Source organism: Chelon labrosus (genome assembly GCF_963514085.1).
Source record: "Chelon labrosus genome assembly, chromosome: 16".
Classification (NCBI taxonomy): Eukaryota; Metazoa; Chordata; class Actinopteri; order Mugiliformes; family Mugilidae; genus Chelon; species Chelon labrosus.
In genome coordinates, this window is record NC_140349.1 from 4,723,170 (window position 1) to 4,749,246 (window position 26,077).

The 26,077-nt window shown below is 39.6% G+C and overlaps 1 protein-coding gene across 4 annotated transcripts in view; it reads left to right on the top strand.

The window, feature by feature from the left end:
- The window catches only part of LOC311501330 (class I histocompatibility antigen, F10 alpha chain-like), a gene marked incomplete at its 5' end in the record, with an annotated part of 33,215 nt that extends 15,693 nt beyond the window's left edge, over nt 1-17,522 (top strand). Inside the window, 6 exons of one of the 4 annotated variants that reach the window (XR_014699507.1) lie at nt 574-852; nt 1,346-1,678; nt 11,006-11,127; nt 13,010-13,114; nt 13,331-13,348; nt 13,480-13,526. Coding sequence is in view for 3 of the 4 variants with exons in the window: in XM_084563088.1 (XP_084419214.1) it covers nt 574-852; nt 1,346-1,678; nt 13,010-13,114; nt 13,331-13,348; nt 13,480-13,523 (779 nt within the window). Of the gene's footprint in view, nt 1-573; nt 853-1,345; nt 1,679-11,005; nt 11,541-13,009; nt 13,115-13,330; nt 13,349-13,479; nt 13,527-13,701 lie in introns of those variants that run through there. The other 3 variants (XM_084563088.1, XM_084563090.1, XM_084563089.1) reach the window with 3 other exon arrangements.
- Nucleotides 17,523-26,077: the final 8,555 nt, after the last annotated feature.

Below are 26,077 nucleotides of genomic sequence, written 5' to 3' on the forward strand. Positions count from 1 at the left end.
ACAAATCTTTAGCTGAAGATGTAAATTTGTTGAAGAAAACAGTTTAGATGAACTCTTCTAATACAGTGTGTCCATAATATAGTAGAACTACAGTAGATTAGATTCCACTAACCTTTATTTGTCCATAGTGTTTCTGTGCCACAATAAACACATAATATTTAAGTGTTAAGTTAATGAATGGACTGGATGATCAATAGAACATGAATCAATGACAACTTTGATTTTATAATAACTGCTTCCAGTAAAACCAGTCTTTAGCTGCTTTTGTTTCTGACCATTTAAAACAGTTGTGATTTTTTTTATTTTAAAGAATAAAATAATAATTGATGGATATTGAAAAGGATGTAGGGTTTCCCACTGTGTCCCTGTCTCCTGTCAGTCTGTTCTGTCTCTGTCTAAAATGTCCAGTAGTTTCCATCAGGCCAGTAAGAACAGTAGGAGTTGATCCTCTGTATCTGTTGATGAGTGGAGCTCTGTGGTGAAGATTTGATATTAAATAAAATAATGAAATGATTGTGATGTGATCTGAGTCTGGTTCACTGCAAGCTCTCTGTCTCTGTCTCTGTCTCTCAGGTGTCCATGTTTACCAGTGGATGTATGGCTGTGAATGGGACGATGAGACTGATGAGGTGAAAGGATATAATCAGGATGGTTATGATGGAGAAGACTTCGTATCATTCAACCTGGAGACAGGGACATGGATCGCTCCAAAACCAGAGGCTGTCTACACCAAACACAAGTGGGACAATGACAAAGGTTATGTCGCACAGCAAAAGAACTACCACACCCAGATTTGTCCTGAGTGGTTGAAGAAGTATCTGAACTATGGGAGGAGCTCTCTGATGAGAAAAGGTAAAATCACATGACCTCAGTTAGTGTAATGAACTCAATGTTCATATTCCTCAGTTACTTTTCTACCATAGCATTATAATGTATGACCAACTGTTTACACTCAGTTTACAGTCTTTTCTCTTTCTCTCATTTTATCTCTTCACCACTCTCTTTTTCACTGTTAACATTTTTTTTGCTGTTCATGTCTTTCTTTTTCTCACAAATTAGTCAACCTCTATTCCTCTACATCACTTTTGTTTTTATCTTTCCATCTGCTTCTTTTCCTCTCTGGCCGTTGTAAACTGTCTCTCTCTTCCTCCTGATGTCTCTTCTTAATATCATTCTCATCTTATATAAAATCACTTCCTTTACATAAAAACACTTCACATGGTGTATATACAGTATATATGTATTTATATTAATATGTCTAAGCCATTCAAACTACATGACATCTTTTACTTTGCATGTAATACAGAAACTTAACTGTCTTTGTTTTATTTCTCTCTCTCTCCAGACCTCCCCTCAGTGTCTCTCCTCCAGAAGACTCCCTCCTCTCCAATCAGCTGCCACGCTACAGGTTTCTACCCTGACAGAGCCATGATGTCCTGGAGGAAAGATGGAGAGGAGATTCATGAAGGAGTGGAACAAGGAGAGATCCTCCCCAACCATGATGGATCCTTCCAGATGAATGTTGACCTGAACATTTCATCAGTCTCACCTGAAGACTGGACTAAGTACGACTGTGTGTTTCAACTCTCTGGTGTGGAGGACGACGTCATCACCAAACTGGACAAACCAGTAATTAAGACAAACTGGGGAAAGCCTAACGTAAAAAGTGGTGATGGAGGTAGGAAACATGTTTAGTTCAATCAAATGTGTGTTTTGTCTCCTTTTCTGGTTTTCTTGTTGTAAAAGAAGACCGTCTTTCTTCCTCTTTTTTTCTGTTGTTCATGTCTCATTGATCAATCAGTCATACTGTATATTAAATCAAAGATGTTTTCTTTGTATGGAGGTTTCAGGAATGATTGGGACATCAAAACCAGTATAGGGACGATATTTAAATAATATTCTATGACTATTTACTCAGTGCTCTTCTAATTTATATAATATGTTTTACTCATAATGTATTTCTTTACTGCTGTATTATTCTTGAAAGTCCTACATACCTGTCTCTAATTAGTTTACTTTAGTATTCATTAGACAGATTTAAGACTTTTAAGTTCTTCCTATAAAGCTGAATGCGTGTTTTCTGGTTATGTTTCAACATTTGCTTGTTGAGTTTTCTTTCCCTGACATGTGATCCTGAGCTGTACACAGCTTACTGTAGGTGTAGCGGTCCCCGGTCAATCAATGGTTTTACTTTACAGATATTGATGAGACGTCGGTAGATTTTCGCTCATTTAATACCGTTCCATTCAACATCCACCAACACCGTAAGAGCTGTTCATTGAACAAAAAATATATACAAATCAATATAACTACATAAATCACAGACACAATCACAATCACTACAACATCAGAAGATAAAATAAAAGATACCTTGTTGCCATTTTGACAGGGCGCTCAAAAATATTTACATCAATTTACAAAGTACACTCCTTTCTTCCCTTTTTGTGTACTCTTATCCGTCCACCTTTCTCCGTCACCTCCGTAGCCATGACAACATACACAAACATTCGAAACAACACAGAACTACGATTATGTATTGCAAATAAAACCATATATTGCTTCCAAGTCTTTTACACTCCCACCAAATTATGTGTTTTATATAATATGCAAAACATAAAACACTATTAATTTTTACGTGCAATTACTTCATATAAAATAAATAGTAAATACATTAATACAACAGATTAGTTTTGTTTTGTTTTTTGCTCACTTAAGAGGCCTCTACTAGTAGAACTAATTTATGAGCTGGACGTTCTACCAAGGATACTTTGTTCAAGCATTCGCCTCTTCTGTTCAGTTGTCTATCTCCTAAACATATCTTGACCTTTCTTACAAGACCATCATCATCTCTCACTGTCTCTGAGACTCGTCCGAGTCTCCAGTCTGATCTTGGAAGCTGTTCCTCTGTATCCATTACAATGTCACCCACTTGAAGATTCCTCGTGGTCGCATGCCATCTTTGTCTGAGCATGATGTTGTGTAGATATTCCTTTTTCCACCGGCTCCAAAACTGTTCTGCTAAATATTATACTTGTCTCCATCTTTTTCGGCCATATAAGTCTTCTCTGATGAACTTGCCTGGGGGAGGAGGTGTAGTGACAGCTTTCATGTTAATTAGATGGTTTGGAGTGAGTGGTTCTAAACTGTTCGGATCATTCAGGTTATCCGTTGTAAGAGGACGGCTGTTTACAATAGCAGAAGCCTCATATAATAGAGTTCTTAAGGAGGCATCATTGAGTCTTCCAGGTGAGAGAGAGAGTGTGGAGTTGAGCACATTTTTTACAGTTCTGATCTGTCTTTCCCACACTCCACCTGCGTGACTTGCATGAGGTGTATTGAACACAAAATCACACTGCTGTTCTGCAAGGAAGGTTGACAGTCTTTCAACGTCCAGTTCTTGTAGAGCTGCTCTCAGTTCATTTTTGGCTCCTACAAAATTAGTGCCTTGATCACATTTAATTTGTCTCACTGAGCCTCGCAGTGTCACAAAGCAACGTAGACCGTTGATGAAAGCATCAGTTGACAAATCATCTATCATTTCGACATGGATAGCACGAGAGCTGAAACATGTAAAGAGTAAGCCATATCTTTTTTGCTCTTTTCGACCTTGTTTAGTCAGGAGAGGGCCAAAACAGTCCATCCCGCAGTATGTGAATGGGGGAGAGGATTCCATCCGTTCTGTTGGGAGATCACTCATTTTTTGCCCTACTGCATGTCCTCTTAGTCTCCGACATGTTACACACTGACAAATGTAGGATGCAACTGCTTGACTTAAACCCGGGATCCAATAGCCACTGGCCCGGATTTCATTGATGGTAAAGCCTTTGCCCTGGTGTTTAACCTTTTCATGGCAGTGTGCAATTATCAGTTTTGTGGCATGATGCTGCCTGGGGATGACTGTTGGGTGCTTTACTGAGCTAGGAAGGGATGAGCAGCGCAGTCTTCCTCCCACCTTGAGCACAGCATCTCTGTCCAAGAAGAGATCAAGGGGATGTAACTTGTTATTCCTTGGTAATAGATTTCCATTTTTTAATGTCTTTATTTCTTCTGTGTATGCTTATTTTTGTATGTCTTTGATGATCACAAGTTCTGCGTTCTGTCGTTCACTCACTATAGAGTGAGTGTTTGATTTGTCTTTCAGGAGTCGGCGTTTGAGACGAGCCACAGCACTGACAGCCTTAGACCAGGATGAGAATTTCACGAGGCGGTCAGACAGACTCGCTTTTGCAGTAGTCTTTGTTAAGAATGTTTGAACCCTTTTTACATCTGGGTCTCCTATTGGAAGATCCAGAATCACCTTGGCTGGAGGATATATTTCCTTTTCCCACAGGAACTTGGGACCTGTGAGCCACTCAGATGACAGTAGTTCCTCCACTGTTGTCCCTCTGGACGCATGGTCTGCAGGATTTTCTTTGGTGGAAATGTACAACCACTGCTGGGGTGCTGTACTGTTGCGTATCTTTTGCACCCTATTTGCGACAAAGGTGTGGAACCGTCTTGCTTCATTATGTATGTACCCAAGAGTAACCTTTGAGTCTGTCCAAAAGAATTCATCTATAGTGTCGTGAGTTAGCTCTTCTTTAAGCATGTTACTCACTGTGACTGAGACCGTTGCTGCTGTGAGCTCTAACCTTGGAAAAGTGGAGACTTTTGTGGGGGAGATGCGGGCTTTTCCCATGATGAAGGCACAGTGAACATCTCCATCCCCATTTACAAGTCTCAGATAAGAACATTGTCCATACCCAGTGGTGCTTGCATCTGAGAAATGATGCAGTTCTCTTTTCTCCACCTTTCCAAAGTCAGTAGGCACATAACATCTGGCTATCTGTACTTTCTCCAGATTGATGAGATCCCTTTTCCAGCGCTCCCACCGTGGTTTCAGACCTTCAGGCAGTGGATCGTCCCAGCTGGTACCCTGATGGCACATTTCTTGCAGGATCTTTTTGCCACTGAGGAGATAGGGAGCAACGAATCCCAGAGGATCATATACAGATGCGATGGTGGATAATATTCCACGGCGTGTAGGTGGTTAGTCTTTCAGTGTGATGTTGAAAGTGAAGCAGTCTCTTTCTACATTCCAGTGAATGCCTAGTGCTCTCTCTATTTGCATCTCACTGAATGCAAGGTCTTTTGTTTTAATGTCAGTTGCATGCTCTGATGTTGGTATACTGTTTAGAACAGAGTCACTGTTTGATACAAACTTGTGTAGCCGGAGCCCACCATTTGCGCATATTTCTCGTGCCTCTTGTGCCAGCTGAATTCCTTCTTTCACTGTCTCTACACTTGTAACTCCATCATCCACATAAAAGTCTCTGGCAATGAACTGTGAAGCTAGAGGAAATGCAAGGTTGTGCTCTTTGGCCAGATGTTTTAATCCATAGTTTGCACATCCTGGTGAAGACACTGCACCAAAGAGATGTACAGTCATTCTATACTCTTGTGGTTGTGTGCTTAAGTCTCCATTTTTCCACCATAGGAAGCGGAAGTAGTTGCGATCAGTCTCTTGAACTTTGAACTGATGGAACATTTTTTCTATGTCACACATTAAAGCTATCTGATGCTGTCGAAAGCGTATGAGGATGCCTGTTAGATTGTTTATCATGTCTGGACCAGAAAGTAGGTGCTCATTCAGACTGGTTCCCTTGTGTTTGGCTGAGCAGTCAAATACAACTCGCAGCTTTTCTGATTTCTTTGGGTGATAAATACCATGGTGTGGTATATACCATTTGTTGCCATTAAATCCATCATCTTTAGCTTCCTCAGCATCACCTCTTTTGATTATGTCACTCATGTACTTAACATAATCTTCCTTGTATCTCTCATCCTTAGACAATCGCCTCTTGAGGTGGTTAAGACGAATCTCTGCAAGCTGTCTGTTGTTGGGCATGTATGCTCTTTCCTTAAAAGGCAATGGCATTTCATAATGTCCTTGTTCATCCCTTCTTATGCCTTCCTTAAGTTTGTCCAAGAAGATGAGATCCTCTTGAGACACTGTTTTCTCATTTTCCTTGCTTTCTCTGAAGTCTCTCTCTAATGCTCGAATTGCATCCATAGGAGTTACTGGGGGGATCTCTTTTACAGCCACACAGTGACAGAGACCGTTCATCATGTCTGTTTCATGGTGAGGTGTTTCACTGCCAACTATGCTCCACCCTAACTCTGTTTGCACTGCATAAGGCTCATCATCTTTGCCTAGTATTACTTGTATAGGTGCTAGTGCCTTTGGACAGTTATAACCTATCAAGAGTCCAATTTCACAACTGAGGAGTGGTGGAACTTCATCGATGATTGGTGATAGGTGACTCCAGCGTTTGGCAGTTTCACAGGTTGGTATGTGTTCTCGGTTCACAGGAATATGGTCCTTTGTGTATGCAGGAGGGAGGAGAATGTGTTTTTCAGAATTGTAACCTCTAACACGGAGACCAGATATTCTCTCACTGTTTGTAACTGCATTTTCTCCCATCATGGTGGTGAGTTTTAGTTTTACTGGACATCCATTTACTTGTAATTCACAACTCACTTCCTGATCAATGAATGCAGTGTCACTTTGAGTGTCCAACAAGGCATAGACAAGCTTTTCTCTGTATGGGTTAACAGTAGTTGACACCCATACTGGAACAATCATTGAGGTACTAGCTGATTGTCCCTCTCTGGCGACATTGAGTGATACAGCAGTTGTTGTCTCTGATGTGCTATTTTGCGTGGTGTCTGATGTATTCACTTGCCTTTCTCTTGTTATGTTTTTTAAGAAATTGTCATCATGAAGGCAGGTTGGGTGTTTTTTCGAGCAAGTGTCACATTTTAGGCGCCGACGACACTCTTTTGCACTGTGGCCTTGTTTTAAACAGCCATAACAAAGTCTGTTCTCCTTGACATATGCTCTTTTTTCTTCCAATGACTTTTCCATGAGGACAGGGCATTTATGGAGCCGATGTGTGCCTTTACATAATATGCATTGAGGCCCCATGTTTTCTCTCAATGATGTTCTGTCACTGTGCACAGCTGTTTCAGTACTGAATACACTTGCTTTATTTCTCCTAGTATCTTTCAGGTTATTTTTGTTACTGGATAACTCTGAAGAGCGAAGAGCATGGATGGAGGTGACTGGGTTGCAGGCAATTTCTGCTTCTAGCAACAGAAAATCAGCAAAATCCTTGAAACTTGGAAAGTCTTTGCCATCTAACTGAGCCTTTGTAACTTGACGGTTCCATCTAGAAGCTGCCCAGTCAGGCAATTTTTGGGTCAGTTTTTGGTTTTGCTCACAGTCATTTAATATTTCCAGGCCCTTTACATGGGGAATGGCTAGCTGACATGCATTAATGAAGTCTGCAAAAATCCTTAGTCCTTCAGCATCCTTAGTCTGTATCTTTGGCCAATTTGATAATTTCTCTCTAAATGCTCTTTGGACAACAAAAGCCTGGCCGTATCTCTGATTTAGTTTTTTCCACGCATCTTGATAAGCTTGCTCATCATTTCTAAAAAAGGTTCCTTCTAAGCATTTACGAGCTGGACCACTGACATACTTTTTTAAATAATACAGTTTATCACAGGCAGAAATGCCCCTTTGGTCTATTAGTGATATGAAAGAGGCTTTCCACTCAATAAAATGTATTGGTTCACCATGAAACACTGTAGGCTCAGGTATTGGAAGTCTGTTAAGTGTGATACTGTCCTGAACAGCTTGTGCTAGTTGAGCAACATCAGGGGGCGCTGACAGCACTGTAGGTGAGTATGGCGCAGGGGGCTGGGGGGCTGAAAGTGGGCTCATCTGCTCCCCTTTAAATGATTGTGCATCACTTAACTGTACCATTTCTCTGTTGTAAGATTCTAGTCTGGCCCATGCTGCCTCCACATCTCTTTCAGCTTTTAGACGTTCCAGCTCAGACCTTTGAATTTCAAGTTCTTTCTGGTGTTGTTCTTCCAAAGCCTTGATCCTTTTCTTTTGTTTGCCTTCCTCTTGTACGATCCTATACTCAGCCTCCTTTGCTGCAAGGTCTGCAGCTGCCTCAGCTCGTCTCAAAGCGATGCATGAAGATGAGGAATGATGAGTGATTCCTGATGGTGCAGCAGTGGAACCATAGATGGAGATTGCATAATCACGATCTAGCAGCTCACGCAGACGATTTCTTTCAACTTCAGCATTAAAATCTCCATTAACGCCTGTTAGTCTTTCATATATGACTTTGGTAATGTCATGAGTTTCTGCTTCACATGCATCAATTTTCCTCCTCAAATCAGCTGATGGTGTGATGTGAGTTCTTATTTCAGTGTAAAGTCTCAAAATGTCATCTCTTTCCTTTTCTAAAATGTCCACAAGTGATGACATGAGTGCATCACTTATATCTGATTTAAGTTTCTCTCTTGCTTCACGTGCTTGCATTTTCCACTGTTCATATAGGCTTATGAGTTTCTTTTCCTTTTTACTTAGTTCTTCTTTTTGATAAGCAAGCATTTTTTCTGTTGGGACTTTGGGACGCACAGAGCGGCGAGGATCCTTTGTGGCGTTCTGGACGTTACACTGTAGCGCAGCCAACGTCTTGTCTTTACACTGTGTCGTTTGCCGGATATCCTGCCTCGTAATTTCACTCGCATTTTGAACCAGTCCTTTATAGTCCTGAATTTCCTTTTGAAGAGTAACAATCTGTCCATTAATGTCCATAAGGCTCTCGGATGAAGCTTGAGTGTCTTCCATACTTCTTTAATGTTTGTGAGATCAACTTTTGCTACTTGCTGTGTCCGTTATCCGTTGAGCCGTTGCTAAGACGCTGTGCAGCATGGCAACGGGGCCAAGCGTTGATATCCTCAGCGGCGAGCGGCGGTGATATCCTCCCGTAACAGCGGCCGGCAGCGGCGATTTCCTTCCTCAGCGGTGGCAAGCAGCAGCGTCAAACTCTTGCTCACCAAGCTCTTACTGTAGCGGTCCCCGGTCAAATGGTTTTACTTTACAGATATTGATGAGACGTCGGTAGATTTTCGCTCATTTAATACCGTTCCATTCAACATCCACCAACACCGTAAGAGCATTGAACAAAAAATATATACAAATCAATATAACTACATAAATCACAGACACAATCACAATCACTACAACATCAGAAGATAAAATAAAAGATACCTTGTTGCCATTTTGACAGGGCGCTCAAAAATTCCCTGCAAACATTTCATCAACCTGGGGGTTGACGGCAGGTCTAAGGGGCGACCTCTAGCGTGAAACGAGTTTAAAATAGGTCTAGGTTGCACCTCGACCACAAACCAACGAGATGAAAAAAATAAATGTATACAACCAATCGGGTGAGAGCCCTTCTAGCCAATCAGAGGCGAAAAGGGCGGGACCTTCTACTTCAAACCTGGCAGCGGAACACGACTGCAGAGAAGCCAGCACAGCACGTACCGAACAGTTTTTTCGGTAAGTTCATTGACATAAAACATTACAGACGGTTTATATGTGTTCATTATCATAGACTGTAGGTTCATATGCAACTTTCTGTGTTTTAAAAAGTGGCATTGACCGACGTTATGTGTTTAACTGTCGAGTGGATTTCAAGCTAGCTGCTCACTCGGCTAACATAAACAGGGCTCTTCAGTGTCTAATATTCTGATATTTTTGGACTATTGGAGTTTAGAAATCCAGACATAAATCAGTGAAGCACTTATACAAACCAGCTGACATGGAGGTGTCCAGAAAATGCATTTTTTCCCCAAGATAATTTGAAAATGTTAATTTATCTTCATAAAAAAACAATAGTAGCCTAATCTATTGATGAGCTGTTAAAATGTTAACATTCAGTGGATTGTGAACATAAAAATTTGACTCCCAATGCAATGCCTAATTGTCTGCTTTGTTAATCAACAATGCTTCTTCTATTTAAAATCATGTAATGTTTTTATTTTATCATTATCTGGGACTTTTTGGCCTATGTAAACATAACCAAAAAAGGTTTAAAAAAAGGCAACTGGACTTGTAGAGTTTGTTCAGAAGACGTTTCACCACTCATCCGAGTAGCTTCTTCAGTTCTGGTGGACTGGTGGGAAATCTGTAGCCTGGCTCCGCCGGCCCACGTACTTCCGCTCATTTGCATTCCCTACAGTACTCCGTCTGGAATAGCTTGATCCGCTAACGTTTACTCCGGCCAACTGGTTGGCGAACCAATCAGCGAACAGAGGGCGGGTCTGAGAGCGATTACGTTTCAGTTGCGCGCCGAGTTTGAAATGTTTACACGAACGGAGACGGATATACTCGAAGCCATTCGCTCCGTTGTGGATATGCTTCCTGGCATTACAGCACTTTTATTCCAATTTCGCGTCCTTAATTGCAATGGGGGATGGTAGAGTAGCGATTTGTTTACTTGTTGCGTTCTTGAAAGCGGAAGTACGAGGCAGCAGAGCCTGAAGGCTCCGGCGCATAACATACGTCATTACCAAACGTTAGTGATTGGTTAAAGGAACTCCGATGATTTTAAACCTCAAACTGTGCCCTCCCACCAGGAAATAAACGTTTGCCAATGGAGCTAGGCCAGACTCTCTGCGAAGTCAGAGAGTCTGGTATCCAGGCTAGGAAATCTGAGGTTTAAATAGGATCTGAGGTTTAAATAGGAACTCCTCCTGAAAAAACTTGCTTGTTATGCTAATAACCAGAAACTTTCTGGTTATTAGCATAACAAGCAAGTTTTTTCAGGAGGAGTTCCTATTTAAACCTCAGATTTCCCACCAGTCCACCAGAACTGAAGAAGCTACTCGGATGAGTGGTGAAACGTCTTCTGAACAAACTCTACAAGTCCAGTTGCCTTTTTTTAAACCTTTTTTGGATATACCATGACCTGGATGACTGAGAACCTTCACAGACATATGTAAACATAACCAAAAAGCAATTTATGTCTGCTTCATGACTTAACATTCATGTGATGTATGTAGTATGTACGTAGGTGAATTAGATGGTAAAACAGTGTACAATTTCCCAAGATGTGTTTAAGAATTGTTAAGTAATATACTTCAAATGTTTTTCCAGCTTCACATGACAGAGTGAGGATCTCCACTCCAGGTGAAGGAGCCATTGATCGGAGGGAGAGGGGGCCAGAGGAGATGGTGATCGCCTACAAAGTGTTTTTCACCTGTGTTGGTGTTTACAAGGTGTTAACAGTTTTTTTTTATGTTTATTGCACATACAGCTAAAAATAAAGAGACCACTGCTGCGATTAAAAATTGGGATTATTCCACCAATGTTGATTTCTAAACTCCCCCTAAGTTTGAAAAGTAGTGTTGTGTTCTAAAATGAATATGAACCTGTTTTCTTTGCATTATACAATGTCTGAAAACACCAGAATTGTTTTGTCATTTTGACCTGTTGCCATTTTCTGCAAATACATGTTCTAAATGACAACATTTTTATTTCCAATTTGGGAGAAATTTTGTCAGTAGGTTATAGAATGAAACAAAAGTGTTCATTTTATTCAAACACATAGCTATGAGTAGTAAAACCAGAGGAACTGATCATTTTGAAGTGGTCTCTAAACTTTTTCCAGAGCTGTATGCGTAAGAATCATGTTGGTCTCATTAGTTTTTAGTTTTTCAAAAGTGTTCTGATTGTTTGTGTAATAAAACTTTAAAGAAACTGCACTTTTGTGTTGTCAAGCTTATAATTTCCCCCAAAGGTAGGTGCTGTTAATACATTGTATTTATATAAATGTGTTAATTTATAGCAAAAAATATTTTTAATATCATTTATTATTCATTAAATGTATTATCTATATGTAAACACTGTAATTGTTTTTACAGTTAATCAGTCAGTGTGAACAGATAACATTTCGACGTTGAACAAACGTTAAAACGACGTCGAGACCTAAACGCAGCCAGGGGCTTTAAAAGTAATGCTGAAATGAAGGTTGAAAAGACGTCAGATCGCAACGTCAACATCTTCTCAACCTGCATTTGTCAACCTCTTTGTAACTCCACTGCAGAAACAACATCTAAAACTCGACACATACAGCTGTAAAAATATATATATCAGAATATTTACTGGATCATTTTTAGAAGGTGAATAATGCGCGCTTAGAAGACATCTGTGTTACAACGTGACGTTGTGGAGACGTTGTTTACGGCCGTTAAAAAGACGTCGAGGTTGCAACGCGACGTCGTTTCAATTTGCATTTCAGCATTACTTTTAGACCTCCTGGCGACGTGTACGTTTAGACGTCGTTTCAGCGTTTATTAGACGTCGAAATGTTTGCAGGGTAATGCTGAAATGAAGGTTGAAAAGACGTCAGATCGCAACGTCAACATCTTCTCTACCTGCATTTGTCAACCTCTTTTTAACTCCACTTCACTGCAGAAACAACTCGACACATAGGCTACAGCTGTAAAAGTATATATATCAGAATATTTACACTGGATCATTTTTAGAAGGTGAATAATGCGCGTTTAGAAGACATCTGTGTTACAACGTGACGTGGAGACGTTGTTTACGACCGTTAAAAAGACGTCGAGGTTGCAACGCGACGTCGTTTCAATTTGCATTTCAGCATTGCTTTTAGACCTCCTGGCGACGTGTACGTTTAGACGTCGTTTCAACGTTTATTAGACGTCGAAATGTTTGCAGGGTATTTACATCAATTTACAAAGTACACTCCTTTCTTCCCTTTTTGTGTACTCTTATCCGTCCACCTTTCTCCGTCACCTCCGTAGCCATGACAACATACACGAACATTCGAAACAACACAGAACTACGAATTGCAAATAAAACCATATATTGCTTCCAAGTCTTTTACAGTAGGTTTGACTGATATTGTTACATTTACATGGAGGATGATGGGTGTAATATAGAGTATAGAGAGTATTTAGACTTGTTAAAGTGTCAAGCCTGTTTGCTGTGAACTTTAGATATTGTAACAGAGTTTTCAGCCAGTACTTATAATGCATCACTGAAAATCAAACTGTAATAATCACTATTTGTCTTAATTTGTCTTCATCTTTAAATTATCTGAAGTTTCTCCTGTTTTGGTTCTATGTTCCTCAGGGTTCCCTCCTACTGCTGCTGGTATTGGAGTTGTTGTAGCGTTGCTCCTCCTGGCAGCCTGCATAGCTGGAATCGGCTATGGAATCTGGAAAAGAAACAACAACGGTGAAGAACAGAAATATGGTTTTACTTCTCATAAAAATCATTATACTTCCAATATGTATTTAACATGTCCATGTGTTTTTGTGTTAATGCTCTTATAGCTTCACGTGTCTCATATCTTATGCTTGTGACATTAGTTTATATAGTACATATTAGGGCTGCACAAAGCACATTTTACTCTTGTGTTCTTATAATAAATAACTGTCTTCTCTATTTCAGGGTTTAAACCTGCTAACAGTAAGTATTGTCAATATTTAAATTAGGTAGATTATTTGATCAGATTTATATTTGTGAGCTTTATTTAAAGATTATTAAAATCTCAAAGAAAAACTTGACAGAAACCATTCATGTTATTTTTATGTTTTTAGCTTCTGACACTTCATCATCATCAGCTGAACGTCCAGATCCTTAGAAAGTGAGTAGACAGTAAACACAGTTGATCAAACTAAACAAATATAATAGTATAGTCTCAAAGCTGCTGTTGTTTCAGGTGAACTCACATTTAAACATGTAGTCGTTACCTGATGTTTGAGATAAAACAACTTTGTCCTTTTAAAATAATTTCTTCGTGTGATTCATTGTTTCTACAGTAAAATGATCCAGACGCCTAAACTGAAAGATGAGAGGATGAAACATGACGTGGTGATTTTTCGTCTTGACCTGAAGATCATGATTTAAACCAACACATGAATGAACCATCAGCAAAATCATTTTCTCTGATTTTAATTGACGTCTCCAATCAAGTTATTTCAATGAGCGTAAAGCTACTAGAACACACTGACTTGTGTTCAGGCTTCATTCCTGTATCTATAGGTTTCTCCAACAGCTGTCAGGTTCAGATTAATGTGTTAGTCAGAGTGTTGTTGAGCTGTGTCATCAGGTGTTTTGAATCACTGCAGCAGCTTTTAGAGGCCAAAGACAAGTGGTGAAGAAAAGCTGCATCATGTATGATATATGGACAAAAGTGAATGTTGTCTTAGAATGAATACACAACTATCAACATAACACAGCTCCAATGAGTCTGTACAGATGTTTGTTTTTAATTTAAAACAAGTTATGTATTTTGTTCTTTACTTTGTAGTAAGTAATCACTAATCAGTAATCACTTAAACATACCAAGCTGAAATCAAAATGAAATGTATAATTAAGTGTGTCCTTTATTATTATTTTTTTCTAAATTTGAATTTTTCTTAAAGCTTGTTTTAATTGGCCCCTGTTTATTAGTTTTTCTGGGATCAGATCCTTCATTGTAGTTTGTGTGTGAGTTGCAGGAATCGGGTTGCATTTTCATTCCTGTAAAGCTTTTTAAAAAATTGGGATTTTTGCAAATGCTCCAAAAATAAAGTGACAACAGATGTAGTATGGAGCGCCACAGGAAACACACAACTCCAGGCCAGTGATACTCACAGGAAGATGGAGGAGGAGGAGGGGAAATAAAATAAGAAATTAGAGGATAGGAGCTCGGTGTAAGAGAGAAGAGAGTAGAGGACATGTGCTCAGTGCATCGTTCCCCAGCAGCCTAGGCCTATTGCAGCATAACTAAGGGATGGTTCAGTCCAGCCATAATCTTGATCAAAAAGGAAAGTCTTAAGTAGAGTAACCTTAAAAGTAGAGAGGGTGTCTGCCTCCCGAATCCAAACTGGGAGCTTTACTATATTTACTATATTTTCTGTATTTCAAAGCAAACATTCAAACCAACTAAAGTGTTGTTTAATAGAAATGTAAATGTTCTGTCATGGCTCTGGTGTCTTCTCTCCCTCATTCCTTGTGTTTCTGCTGTTTTCCGTCCCTCATGTCTTTTGTCCTTGTTTTGTCTCTGAGTGTGAGTCTGAGTACATGGACATCCAACCAGCTCCTGCTCTGTAATCAGTCTGTAGTCTGAACACCTAAAGCCTGTCCATCTATCAAGCCCTGCAGTATATCTACTCTCTCATTCATCAGTTGGTTGTGTCCAGTGTTTACTAGAGGAATACAGGAGTGAACACAGAGCTGTTCCACTATCTAACCCTCTCTGTGATCACACACTACAGTTTATTGTTGTTATTAAATGTCTCAGCACCACAGTGAAGGAGTGAACCTGGTTTACCATGTAATGTTAGTATTAATGAGCCACAATCAAACCACTACTAATGATCCTTTCTGGATCGAGGTGTGTTAGTGCCATAATAAACATATTTACAGTTGTTGAAGCGAGAAGTGAATTAAGTGAATATCTGATATATTTAAAGTTTAAAGTTGTTTTCTTTTTCTGTCAAATCTGAACATTTGCTGCTTTTGACTTTATGAAACAGTTAATTATTGACTGAATAATAAATTAGAACTCATCAGATACATAGATGATGTATTTCAGCCTCAGCTATCGTAGGGATGCAGATTAGTGGTTCATCTGGTTTAGATTAGCTGGTCTTTATTTGTAGTAACACATTCATGGGTGGACATTAACGGGGGGATAGGCCTCTTCTTTCCAGAAACAGATACAGAAAGTTTGAGAGCAGATCTGTCTGTCCATCCAGATACTGACCAGAAATAAATCAGATGTGAAGACAACAATGCACCACTGATCAAAGGTAGCTGAAGTCTCTGGACTAGCTCTGTCTGACATTTCATATGCAGAGAATAGAATCATCTTATTAAAGTTACGTTTGCATGTTATGAGACATTAAAAGGTTTTCAATATTGAAATGAAACTTGTTTTTTTTTTTCACCCCTTCCACTTGTTTATGCATTTTAGATTTTGTGACATCACAGCTCATTTCTACATTTGTAGTCATTTGTCTGAACAGAAACAAGAGGAAACTGATAAAGAGCAGAAAGAGGAGAGAGAACTCCACTCTATAAAGAATATGAGACTTTGAGTTTGAGGGAAATCTTCCCTCTCAGTCACAGATTTCTTCAATAAGAATAAAAAAATAAACTGATAATGACAATAATGATGACAAATATAATGAATAAGAGAAGACTTTAAATCAAATATACAATGACCTAAACTAATTATGAAGATATTTATACACACTAAGATATTTGGTTTATGATAATAAACATTTAGTTGATATTCTCAACTCTCAGATGGTTCCAGCATAACAACTAAAATCAGCTTCACCAAATGTTTTTGATTTAAATCTAAAGATGACTTCAGAGACCATCCAGATCACAGACAGGAGGCTTTTCAGACTAGTAGTTTGGAAACAGAGAGTTCACCAAAGCAACAATACTACTCTTCTTCTGGTGTTAGTCAGTCTTCTGAGGCAGAGTTCTCAATGTATTGAAGCATAAAGTTTATAACTGTATGTGTCTTTGGGTAAAGCAGGTATGAAAATGTCCTTCCTGATATAGATGCTGCATGTGTAACATGACAACAAGTAGATTGATGTCACACCTCATAACAAAGAGAGCCTTGATAACCATCTAACATGTAAACATAGATAGTTGTGATGGAGCTAATTGTACTACAGGTAAACTCCAGATAGAAGTTGAGGAGTTTTTGAAAAGTTAAAATAGAGCCTCCACATAATAAATTCTATTCACATCTTTACTAAACATTAAATGTCTTCTCTGTCTCTGTTAGATGAAGTTGTATCAGTGAAAAATGTCTTTATTGTGGTTTCTATTCCATCATTTAATGATTCTCTCATTTATATTATTTAATGATTGGTTGTGTTTGGTGTGAAGGGTCTATCTACCAAAGGTTTCTGATACAAGGTTGAATGTAATGTTTTATTATTACATTATTTTATGTTGTATTCACAGGTTTTATGGTCAATGATAAAAGTGTTTTCCTTCCATCCTGATCCTGAATACAGCCTGTTTCAACACAGTGACTTAATAAATGATGCTGATGATTTAACTCCTGTTCCCCGTTGACTGATTTCTAAAACAATAATCAAAGGACACAGTGATGGCGAGCTCATAAGAACTGTCCAGCCAGTACATTTTATTTTGTTCACAGCTGTGTGCAGCATACGATCAGATCACAGTTTGTCACAGAATGATATGGTCAGTTGTTGCCTGACGTCTTTATTTGTTTAGCTGCCCTCAGATATCTGTGAGCTGCAGTATTAAGCTACACTTACTGTTAAAACCAGTTCAAACCACCAGTAACTACTATTACATTCAATCATAGAAACTCTTCACATAGTCAATGCTCATATTAAATTAGTAGATTTATTTTAAAGTTAATCAGCTTTGATTGTACAGTTTGTGTTTGTAGTGTTGAGAGTTGAAATGTTCTTTGGTAAATTTTCTTTTACTTTCTGGATAAATCTATTTGATATGACACATGTTAAACAGTTTAAATGAATAAAGGTCAATAGACTACATTTATTGCATTATTAGTTTCACACATTACTGTCAGTGTTTTTATTGCTGCTAGGTGTGAATGTGTGTCTGAATGATTCTCTGGATGTCAGCTCTGTGACTGACCTGTCATTTGTCCGTTGCCTCTTGTCCACTGTCAGCTAAAGTTAAGGTGAGTATAGCCAATGGATTAAAGCCTACACCTGATGTAGAACCAGACACCATAGACAAACAAACACGGAGAAATGCTCAACCTGAAATGAGTCGTGTGATTTAATCTGACTGTTTAATCTTCTAATCAACCTGTAGATTAACTTTATTAACTTCAGACTGAATCAGATTCAGTAGGTTTAATCTACCTGCAGCAGGAGGCTACAAAGAAGAGGCTGGTTGTGATCATCTTTACCAGGTGAACACTGAAGAGATGCTAACACATTAATGCAGCAAGAAACGTGGCCCACAGTTGGAGCAGCTGATGCTGAGAAGTGATGAATATTGTGATGTTGGAAAAATTGAACAATCTATAGTTAAAATAAGTTTAAAGTTTAAATGCTGCAGCAGTTTATGTGACATGTTATAACTATAACAGGAACTTTGGTCTTCTGTTGTTGAGTATTTTAATTTTCCCATCATATAAATGAATCTAGTATTTTTTATTTTTGTTTATTATCAGTAAATCTTTTTAGTGTCTTTGACTAATTTTGATAAACTTGATTTTTATGCTGCATTTTAAAAGCTTTGAAATAATTAATGTCTCTAAGTGTTTTACTGTGACTCACTGTCTGAAGTATTCCTTCACTGTTTCTTGTGAAGTACCAAACCTCCCAGAGTTTGTGGGCCACTGGTTCAGATGTTTGACTCTGACAGTAAAACCGTGAGAGCAGAACTGGATGAACACAGTCAGAGGAGATGACAGTACTGAGAGGATGAGAGGAAAGTTGAAGTCTTTTGGTCTGTTTCTGAAACCTTTGATTGATCCTTTGCAGTTCTGTTGAGTTCTGCTACAACAATACAATCCATCCAACACAGACACAGCAGACACAGGTTTCCTCATGAAGGCTGTTAGATGAGTTGAGACTGATCAGCCTCCTTCCTCCAGGTAGGTCTGTTATGACTGCAGCCAGTTTATCAGTTTGTTCTAAAGCCTCCATCCATCCTCAGAGACCACTAGCTCAAACTCCTCGTCTTTAGATAAACTGTACAATGTAAGATTTGATTGATTACCTTTGCTTCATATTCATTCATTCATAGAGTTCAAACTCAGTTACCAGAGTAGAACTAGATTAAAACAGCTTTTAGTCATCCTTCAAAGTTTGACAAACTTCTGAAAATGAAAATTGTGGTGGCCCACAATAAACAATGAGAGAGACATTCACCCAGAGACTGTACCTTTAAGGACGTGAGGGTTTTCGAGTTCTAGTTCCGTGTTTACGTTGTGTGTGGCAGTTCTTACCTGACTCGCTGACAGTACTCTGGAGTTTATAGAAAGTGGAGAGTAAAGCTGACTCGACAAATCTCCGTCTCTTGTCTCGTCACTTATTGCACTCCACAAAATCATATTTTGTGTAAATTTAATTCTCACTGTAAACCCTAACAGTACAAGTCAGTTAAAGAAAATGGGTTGTATTAGCTCGAATTAAAAAAAAAAAAGCTATTTCACCACAAATGTTCTAAGTTAATATAACGGATTTTTGAATTAAAGTACATAGTTCTCAATCACTTTGATTCATTTTTGTACTCAAATAATTCGACCGTTATGTGTGACGTCACGTACGTGCGTACGTACGTGCTTCTTCAGCAGCCCGCCCAAACCGACCATGAAGCCATGAAGCCGACCAGCCTGAGAGAGAAAAGTCCGCCATGACGGTAAGTTCCTCGACTAATTAAGGCTTTAGTTAGCTATAGAAATTAGCACTTCAAAAAAAATAAAACCAAAAAAAACCACCACTGTTACAAAGTGCTTCACAGACAAATAAAAATAAATACATACATACGTTGCTTGCTATGGAGGGGAAACGCGGAGAAAAGTTTGTGAATTACTTAGATATTTCGACATTGAAACAGCTAAAGAAATATTTGTTTAATCCCGTGGGACTGATGGTGAATTATTGTGCGGTGAAATGTGGCAGCATGCAGCAGTTTTCTCAACCTGCTCGGCAAATATTCAGCCCGTGACAAAGTCCGCGATGTCGACCACCCCGCTGTGCCGTGGAAGAGAGGTGTTGAGACAAATTAGCAGCTTGTGAACAACTTGGATATCTTACTAGGTTTAGTCAGTTAAAGGACAACTCCGGCGCAAAATGAACCAGGGGTTAATAACACATGTGTACCGAGTTCGACCGTTCTCAGGTATTTGTTTTCATGCATTTGTTTTGCAGAGGTGGAAAGTAACGAAATACATTTACTCACGTTACTATATTGAGTAGTTTTTTTGTGTATTTTGTATTTTTCAAGTAGTTTTTAAAATCGGTAATTTAAATTTTACTTGATTACGTTTTGAGTGAAGTATTGTATTTCGCTACATTACAAATCCCATCCGTTACTGAGTAAAAAAAAAAAAACATTGACTAACGAAAACCGAAAAAAAAATCGCGCCCGGAACCACGTAGTGAGTGACGTATGGTCAGCATGTAGGCTACCACTACCAAGCGCCAAGTCTTTCTGTAGGAGATTGAGAACGAGATGGAGGTGGATCAGAAGAGCGACGACGGTTCAGAGACAGTTTGATTGACAGTTGATTATTTGAAAAAGTTTTATGGGATGGTCAGAACTAAAATTGCACATTATACCTTTCTAAGGGTCTTACATGTCATGTGTGACATGTGTTATGTTGTCATTACATGTGTATACATTTGTATAGATTTTTATACATTTGTATAGAGTGTTCTTTAATTAAAAACTAAACTAAAAGTTTTGGATGTATGACCCCTTGTCCTATTTTCACTACATGGGAGAGATCCCCCGCCCCGTTCTACAGGTTTTTTTTTTAAATGTAACTAGATAACTTTTACTTAAAATACATTTTAAATTAGCTACTTATTACTTTTACTTGAGTAATTTTTCAGATGGGTAATTTCATTTGTACTTGAGTAATATTTCATCCAAGTATTGGTACTTTTACTTGAGTACGATATTTTAGTACTTTTTCCACCTCTGTTGTTTTGTTAGTCAAATGTGACCCGTTTGTTCGTTGTTGTTCGCTAGCAGCAGCCATCGCTCTGGTAGTTCTAGCTAGGATGGGGAATTCACGCGTAATTCATGGAATTTATGGTCGCAGGTCAGTCGTCATCATGTTAAGCCCGCCCACCGACTCGTGATTGGCCCGGTACATCTTGGATTTTTCGAAATCTCAAGTCAACGGAGAGTAACTAGACTGCCCCTGGAAGCAAATGTAATTTGCTGCCGCTAGGGGCGCGTCTAGATTCTAGGCTAACAAAATATGTAAAGAAACATCAGCTTTTAGAATGTTTTTTCTTACTTTTATTCACTATTCAATAGCTATTACATTTGTCGAGCATAAGTGCGCCTCATATTTTCAGATTTTAGTTGCCCAGGAGTTCTTAGGTTTTTTTGCAGCAGTGTCCTCCACAGCAGGGCTGTTGGTCTGTTCATTCGGTTGCTTTCTTGTCAAAAACCTGGCCATTTTGCACTAGCTACACGCTAGCTTGAGGAGCAAAGCAGCTTGATAAATGGCGCAAATCACCAGGGGCCTCATGTACGAAGAGTTGCGTAGATTTCCTTCTAAATCGTGACGTAAGCTCAGATTTAGAAGCATTTCGAAGCACATTTCCTTTGTACATCCCAATCGAGTGTACTCGACTCCTCCCTCTCCACGCCCCTTTTACATATGCAACTCCTCGTCCACGCCCATTTTAAATATGGAAATTATATTTAAATTGACCCTGCACCTGAGATTCCCCTCTCTGCGCGATCAGAAAACGAAAACATAAGAATGAGTAAGACGGGAAGGAAGAAGAACTTCACAGAAAGAGAATTGGAGACGCTACTCACTGGAGTGGGGATGCGTAAAACGTCATCTTTGGCACGCTGCCACAGTGTTTACTTGCATTTGCGCATCACGTATGATCTTCCTGTTGACACTTACAAATTCATGCGATGGCGCTTTTATATCAATGTGTGTGCAGTCGATAGCTCTGATTACAGTCAGAAAACCGTCTCTCGCTGCAGATTGCTCTTTAATGTTGACCTGTTCAGATGCATTGTGGGTATCTGATATACCTGGCTGACATGCGGATAATAGGCTTATGTCTCACTTCCTGCTTCCGGAACGCGGAGTAGGGATATAGAACTTCCGGTCGTTGCTAGTAACGCTACTGTAACGATAACAACAATGGCAGCCTCCACCCGCAGTTGTTCTTGTAGTGTACCGGGTTGCTCTACATCAGGACGTAGACAGCCATACCTCAGCTTCCACACTTTCCCTTAGGACGAAACACTCCGCAAGTCTTGGGTGAGATTAATAAGGAGAGATGAGGGGCCTTCTTTTAATATTCTCTGGCGCAGCACTTTCGTTTGCAGTTTGCATTTCGACAAGGAGAGCATCTACGTCTCGCAAAGTGGTCGGAAGAAACTTAAACCAAATACTACGCCGGTTTCCCTGGAATAACTGGGGGGATGATCAGCCCCGTCGCCGGTCAGTTTATGACCGTGTTAACACACGCCTAGGGGTAACGGAGGGCGTTCAGGCTGGTGCTGAGTCTGCTAACGTTAGCACTACCGGTTTCGGAGCCATTGAGAAACTAAATATGTATTCCCACCAATGATTGTAAATAAAACAAAATTCGATTAATTAAAAAGGATGTTTTATCTGACACATGTATTACACTTATCTCTGCTATATAAATACACTTGACTTTGACATTCAAGCTAGCTAACGTTAACGAAGGTGAGTCAGCGGAATTGAAAATGAATTTCTCCCAGAAGAACTTGTATCCCTTCCTAAGTTTGGACGTTTCTATTTGAGAGTGTTAATTTACAATCCGAACAACGTCGTCGTAGGTGACTTCAGGCAAGTTACGGAGAGACTTGGTCCAGTGGTATTTATCGGCCTCCGCCATTGTAAAAAGCTAACCGGAAGTGCCGTCTCCCCACTCAGAGACGTTCTTCGATATTCAATTGTTGCGTGACAAAGGCCTATTCCGTCCCACGCGGCTTGCATGGCTCTGCTCAGGGTCGACCGGCACAGTCCCGATGGGTCAGAGTAATAGTTTTCACATTGATGACAGTTTCCCAGCATCACCTCTAAGTGTCGCCAAAGGATCGACATCTGTAGAGTCGTACTTACGCCAGCCACGTCGTTGGCGTAGGGACGTACAAAGTTCCCGGACATTTCACTCTTGATACATCTGAACTTATACGTGAGCGAGTACGTACGTAACGTTTTTGTACGCACGCTACCTTGGTACATGAGGCCCCAGGTCTACATAGATTATGAGGTCATGAACGATGTTTTGACTGGCAGGGAATCAGAACAATGAGCATGGCAAATAACATTTCGATATGATATATTATTATTAATTATATTTTATGATAATTATTTAAAAAATAATTAATTATATTTTAGAATGATGATTAAAAATAATTATATTTTTGCAATTTTTGCAATTTTTTTCTTATCTTCCCTTCATTTGCTTGAGGCCCCCCTAGCCGCGGCCCCCACTTTGAAAACCACTGCTCTAGGGTATAGAATGAATGCAAATCAGAAAACAAGTGATGCATTAATCATGATTTAATCATCTCTCCTTACTTTTTAAAAAGCATTGTTTATGATGTCCACTTACGGATGTCTTTGAAATTAGGCTAAAGTATCTCTAGTGTACACCATTTGTATTTTCAGCATAGTAAAAGGAGATGACACTGTTAAAATATATTCAGTGCAAAGAAGCTCTTCCTTAAATGTGTTCTCCCCTCACTAATATAACTAAGCTGGAACATTTATTTTTTTACTCTGTAACATTCTTGAAAATAGGATTCATTGCAGGACATTTGGATTAGATTTAGTATTAGCTTTAAAATGTGTAGCCTATAAGTAGGGCTGAACGATTTGGGAAAATAATCTAATTGCGATTTCTTTCCCCCAATATTGCGATTGCGATTTAATATGTGATTTTTTAATGTTTTTATTTATTATTTAATTTAACTTTTTTTAAAATATTCACTTATCTTATAATTATGTTAATATTGTGTATATTTTTTTGTTCTTTTTTAGTTCTCTATTTTCATTGTTGATTTTTTAGCTTTTGTTATATATGGTTGAATGTCTGTACATTGCTGCTGCAACAGAGGAATTTCCCAGTTTGGGATTAATAAAGAAACCATCTATCTATCTATCTATCTATCTATCTATCTATCTATCTATCTATCCTCTTGTTTTCCCCAACAAAACATAATGAATGATTTTGTTATGACCCAGGGTCATAATTTAGTATTTCTGTTGGTCGTGATGTGTAATTGTTCTGTGCTGTTGTTCCTCCCTGCCTGAGGGTGGTGGTGCTACCACTCTTGGTGTCTCTCCAGGTGCTGGCTGATTGGATGAATGGACGGATGGACCAGCTATAAATGGCCGCCGCTTGAGACCTTCTTTCTCTCTCTCTTGGCCCTACTCCCAGCTGCACCAGGCTATATTGTACTATATCCTGTGAATTTGTATTGTTGTATCGATTGGTAGTTTAGCAGTCCAGGTAGTAGTAGGGGTGAGTAGCTCTTTTTGTTTGTCTCCTTTTTCTCTTGTTTATTTTATAGGGAGTCAGGTTAGAAACCTGTATTTTGTTTTCTTTGTTTTCCTGGTTAGGTAAGTTAGCTTTGGGTCAGATTGTTTTGTTTGTTGTTTTGGGCCATGCTCACCCTGAAGCTTCATACTACCATCATTTGTAAATAAATGAACTTTTGTTGGACTGCAGCTCTGTAGTAATCTTCGTCCTTGGGGAGTGGGGAAAAGAGGGGAGCATTTATACCTTTTTCTTGTTGCGTTTGGTTCCCCTAGGCCGGACGTAACATTTAATGGGGGCTCGTCATACTTTTTCTGTGTCATTGTGTTGGGGGAATTTGTTTCTCTGCTTGTCTGTTTGGCAGTTTTTTCTGTGGTGGTGGCAGAAGTAAAATGGAGTTCAAATTAGCAGTTTGTGGCTAATCCGACTGAAGAAGTATTAAAAAAGTGTAAAAAGGCTGATTTGTGCCTTATCGCCAGTTCATTTAATGTGCATGTGTTATCTAGCGCAAAGAAGGAAGAGATCTATGATCTGCTCTGTGAAGTTGAGTGAAAGGGGATGGGTTGGAGTTGAGCCAGCTCCCACGGTTGGAGTTGAGCTGGGTGATCTGGCTGGTGTTCCTGCCGCACTCCCAACCTCCCAGTCCCAAACTGGCATGAATGCCGAGGAGCTGAGGCTCACCCTCCGTATAAAGGAGGTGGAGGTGAGACAACGGGAGTTGGAGGTGGAAACCATGCACCTGAAACTAAAGGCTCTGGAGTTGGAGCCGGGAGCCGCTGTAACTGCCAGTCCTTTATCCATGGAGACCTCCACACCCAGTCCTCATGATGGCTTTGATGTGAGCAGGCACATTGCGCTAGTTCCTCCATTCAGGGAGTCTGAAGTGGATATATATTTTAGTGCATTTGAGCGCATCGCCGCTACTCTACATTGGCCAAAGAGTGTGTGGCCTCTTCTACTCCAGTGTAAGTTAGTTGGGAAAGCACAGGAAGTGTGCAATTCTCTGTCCATTGAAGACAGTTTAAATTATGACACCGTGAAAGCCACTGTCCTTAGAGCCTATGAATTAGTGCCTGAGGCTTACAGACAAAAGTTTCGAAATTGTGGAAAAACTGCCAATCAGACATATGTTGAGTTTGCAAGGGAGAAGAGCACTCTGTTTGACAAATGGTGCCAGGCCAGTAAGGTAGCAACTTTTGATCACTTGAGAGAACTCATTTTGTTAGAGGAATTTAAAAACCGACTTCCAGAGAAAATTGTCATTTATCTGAATGAGCAAAAAGTCACCTGTTTCACTGATGCCGCTGTACTTGCTGATGAGTTTTTGTTAATGCACAAAAGTGTTTTCTCTTCCCCAGTGTGCCGTGATCCAGTCTCCATTGGCCGGAGCCCTAGATCACCCAAAAACCCCCGTCGTAACCCCACTGCTGTTACTGGTGACATTGAGAAACGAGAGTGTTTCTATTGCCATGAACAGGGTCACCTCATTGCCGTCTGTCCCACTCTTAAGAAAAAAGCACAAGCTAAGAATGTCAAAACACCGTCCCCAATCGGTTTCATACACACTAAACCACAACGCCACCAAAGTGTAGATGTGGTAGATGAAATTGATAAGGATTTCAAACCATTTGTTACACAAGGTTTTGTTTCTCTTGAGGGTATGGATAAGCCAGTTCCAATCACTATCCTAAGGGATACCGGTGCGAAACAATCTCTCATGTGTGAACGTGTTCTCCCGTTTTCAGCTCAGTCTTACTGTGGTTCTGACATTATAGCATGGGGGGTTAAGCTAAGTGCTGTACGTGCCCCATTGCATTTCATTCAGTTAAACTCTAGGATTGTGTCAGGTAAATTCAAAATTGCTGTGAGACCCCAGTTGCCAATAGCTGGTATTGATTTGATCCTCGGAAACGATTTGGCCGGTGGAAAAGTTTTCCCGTCTCCT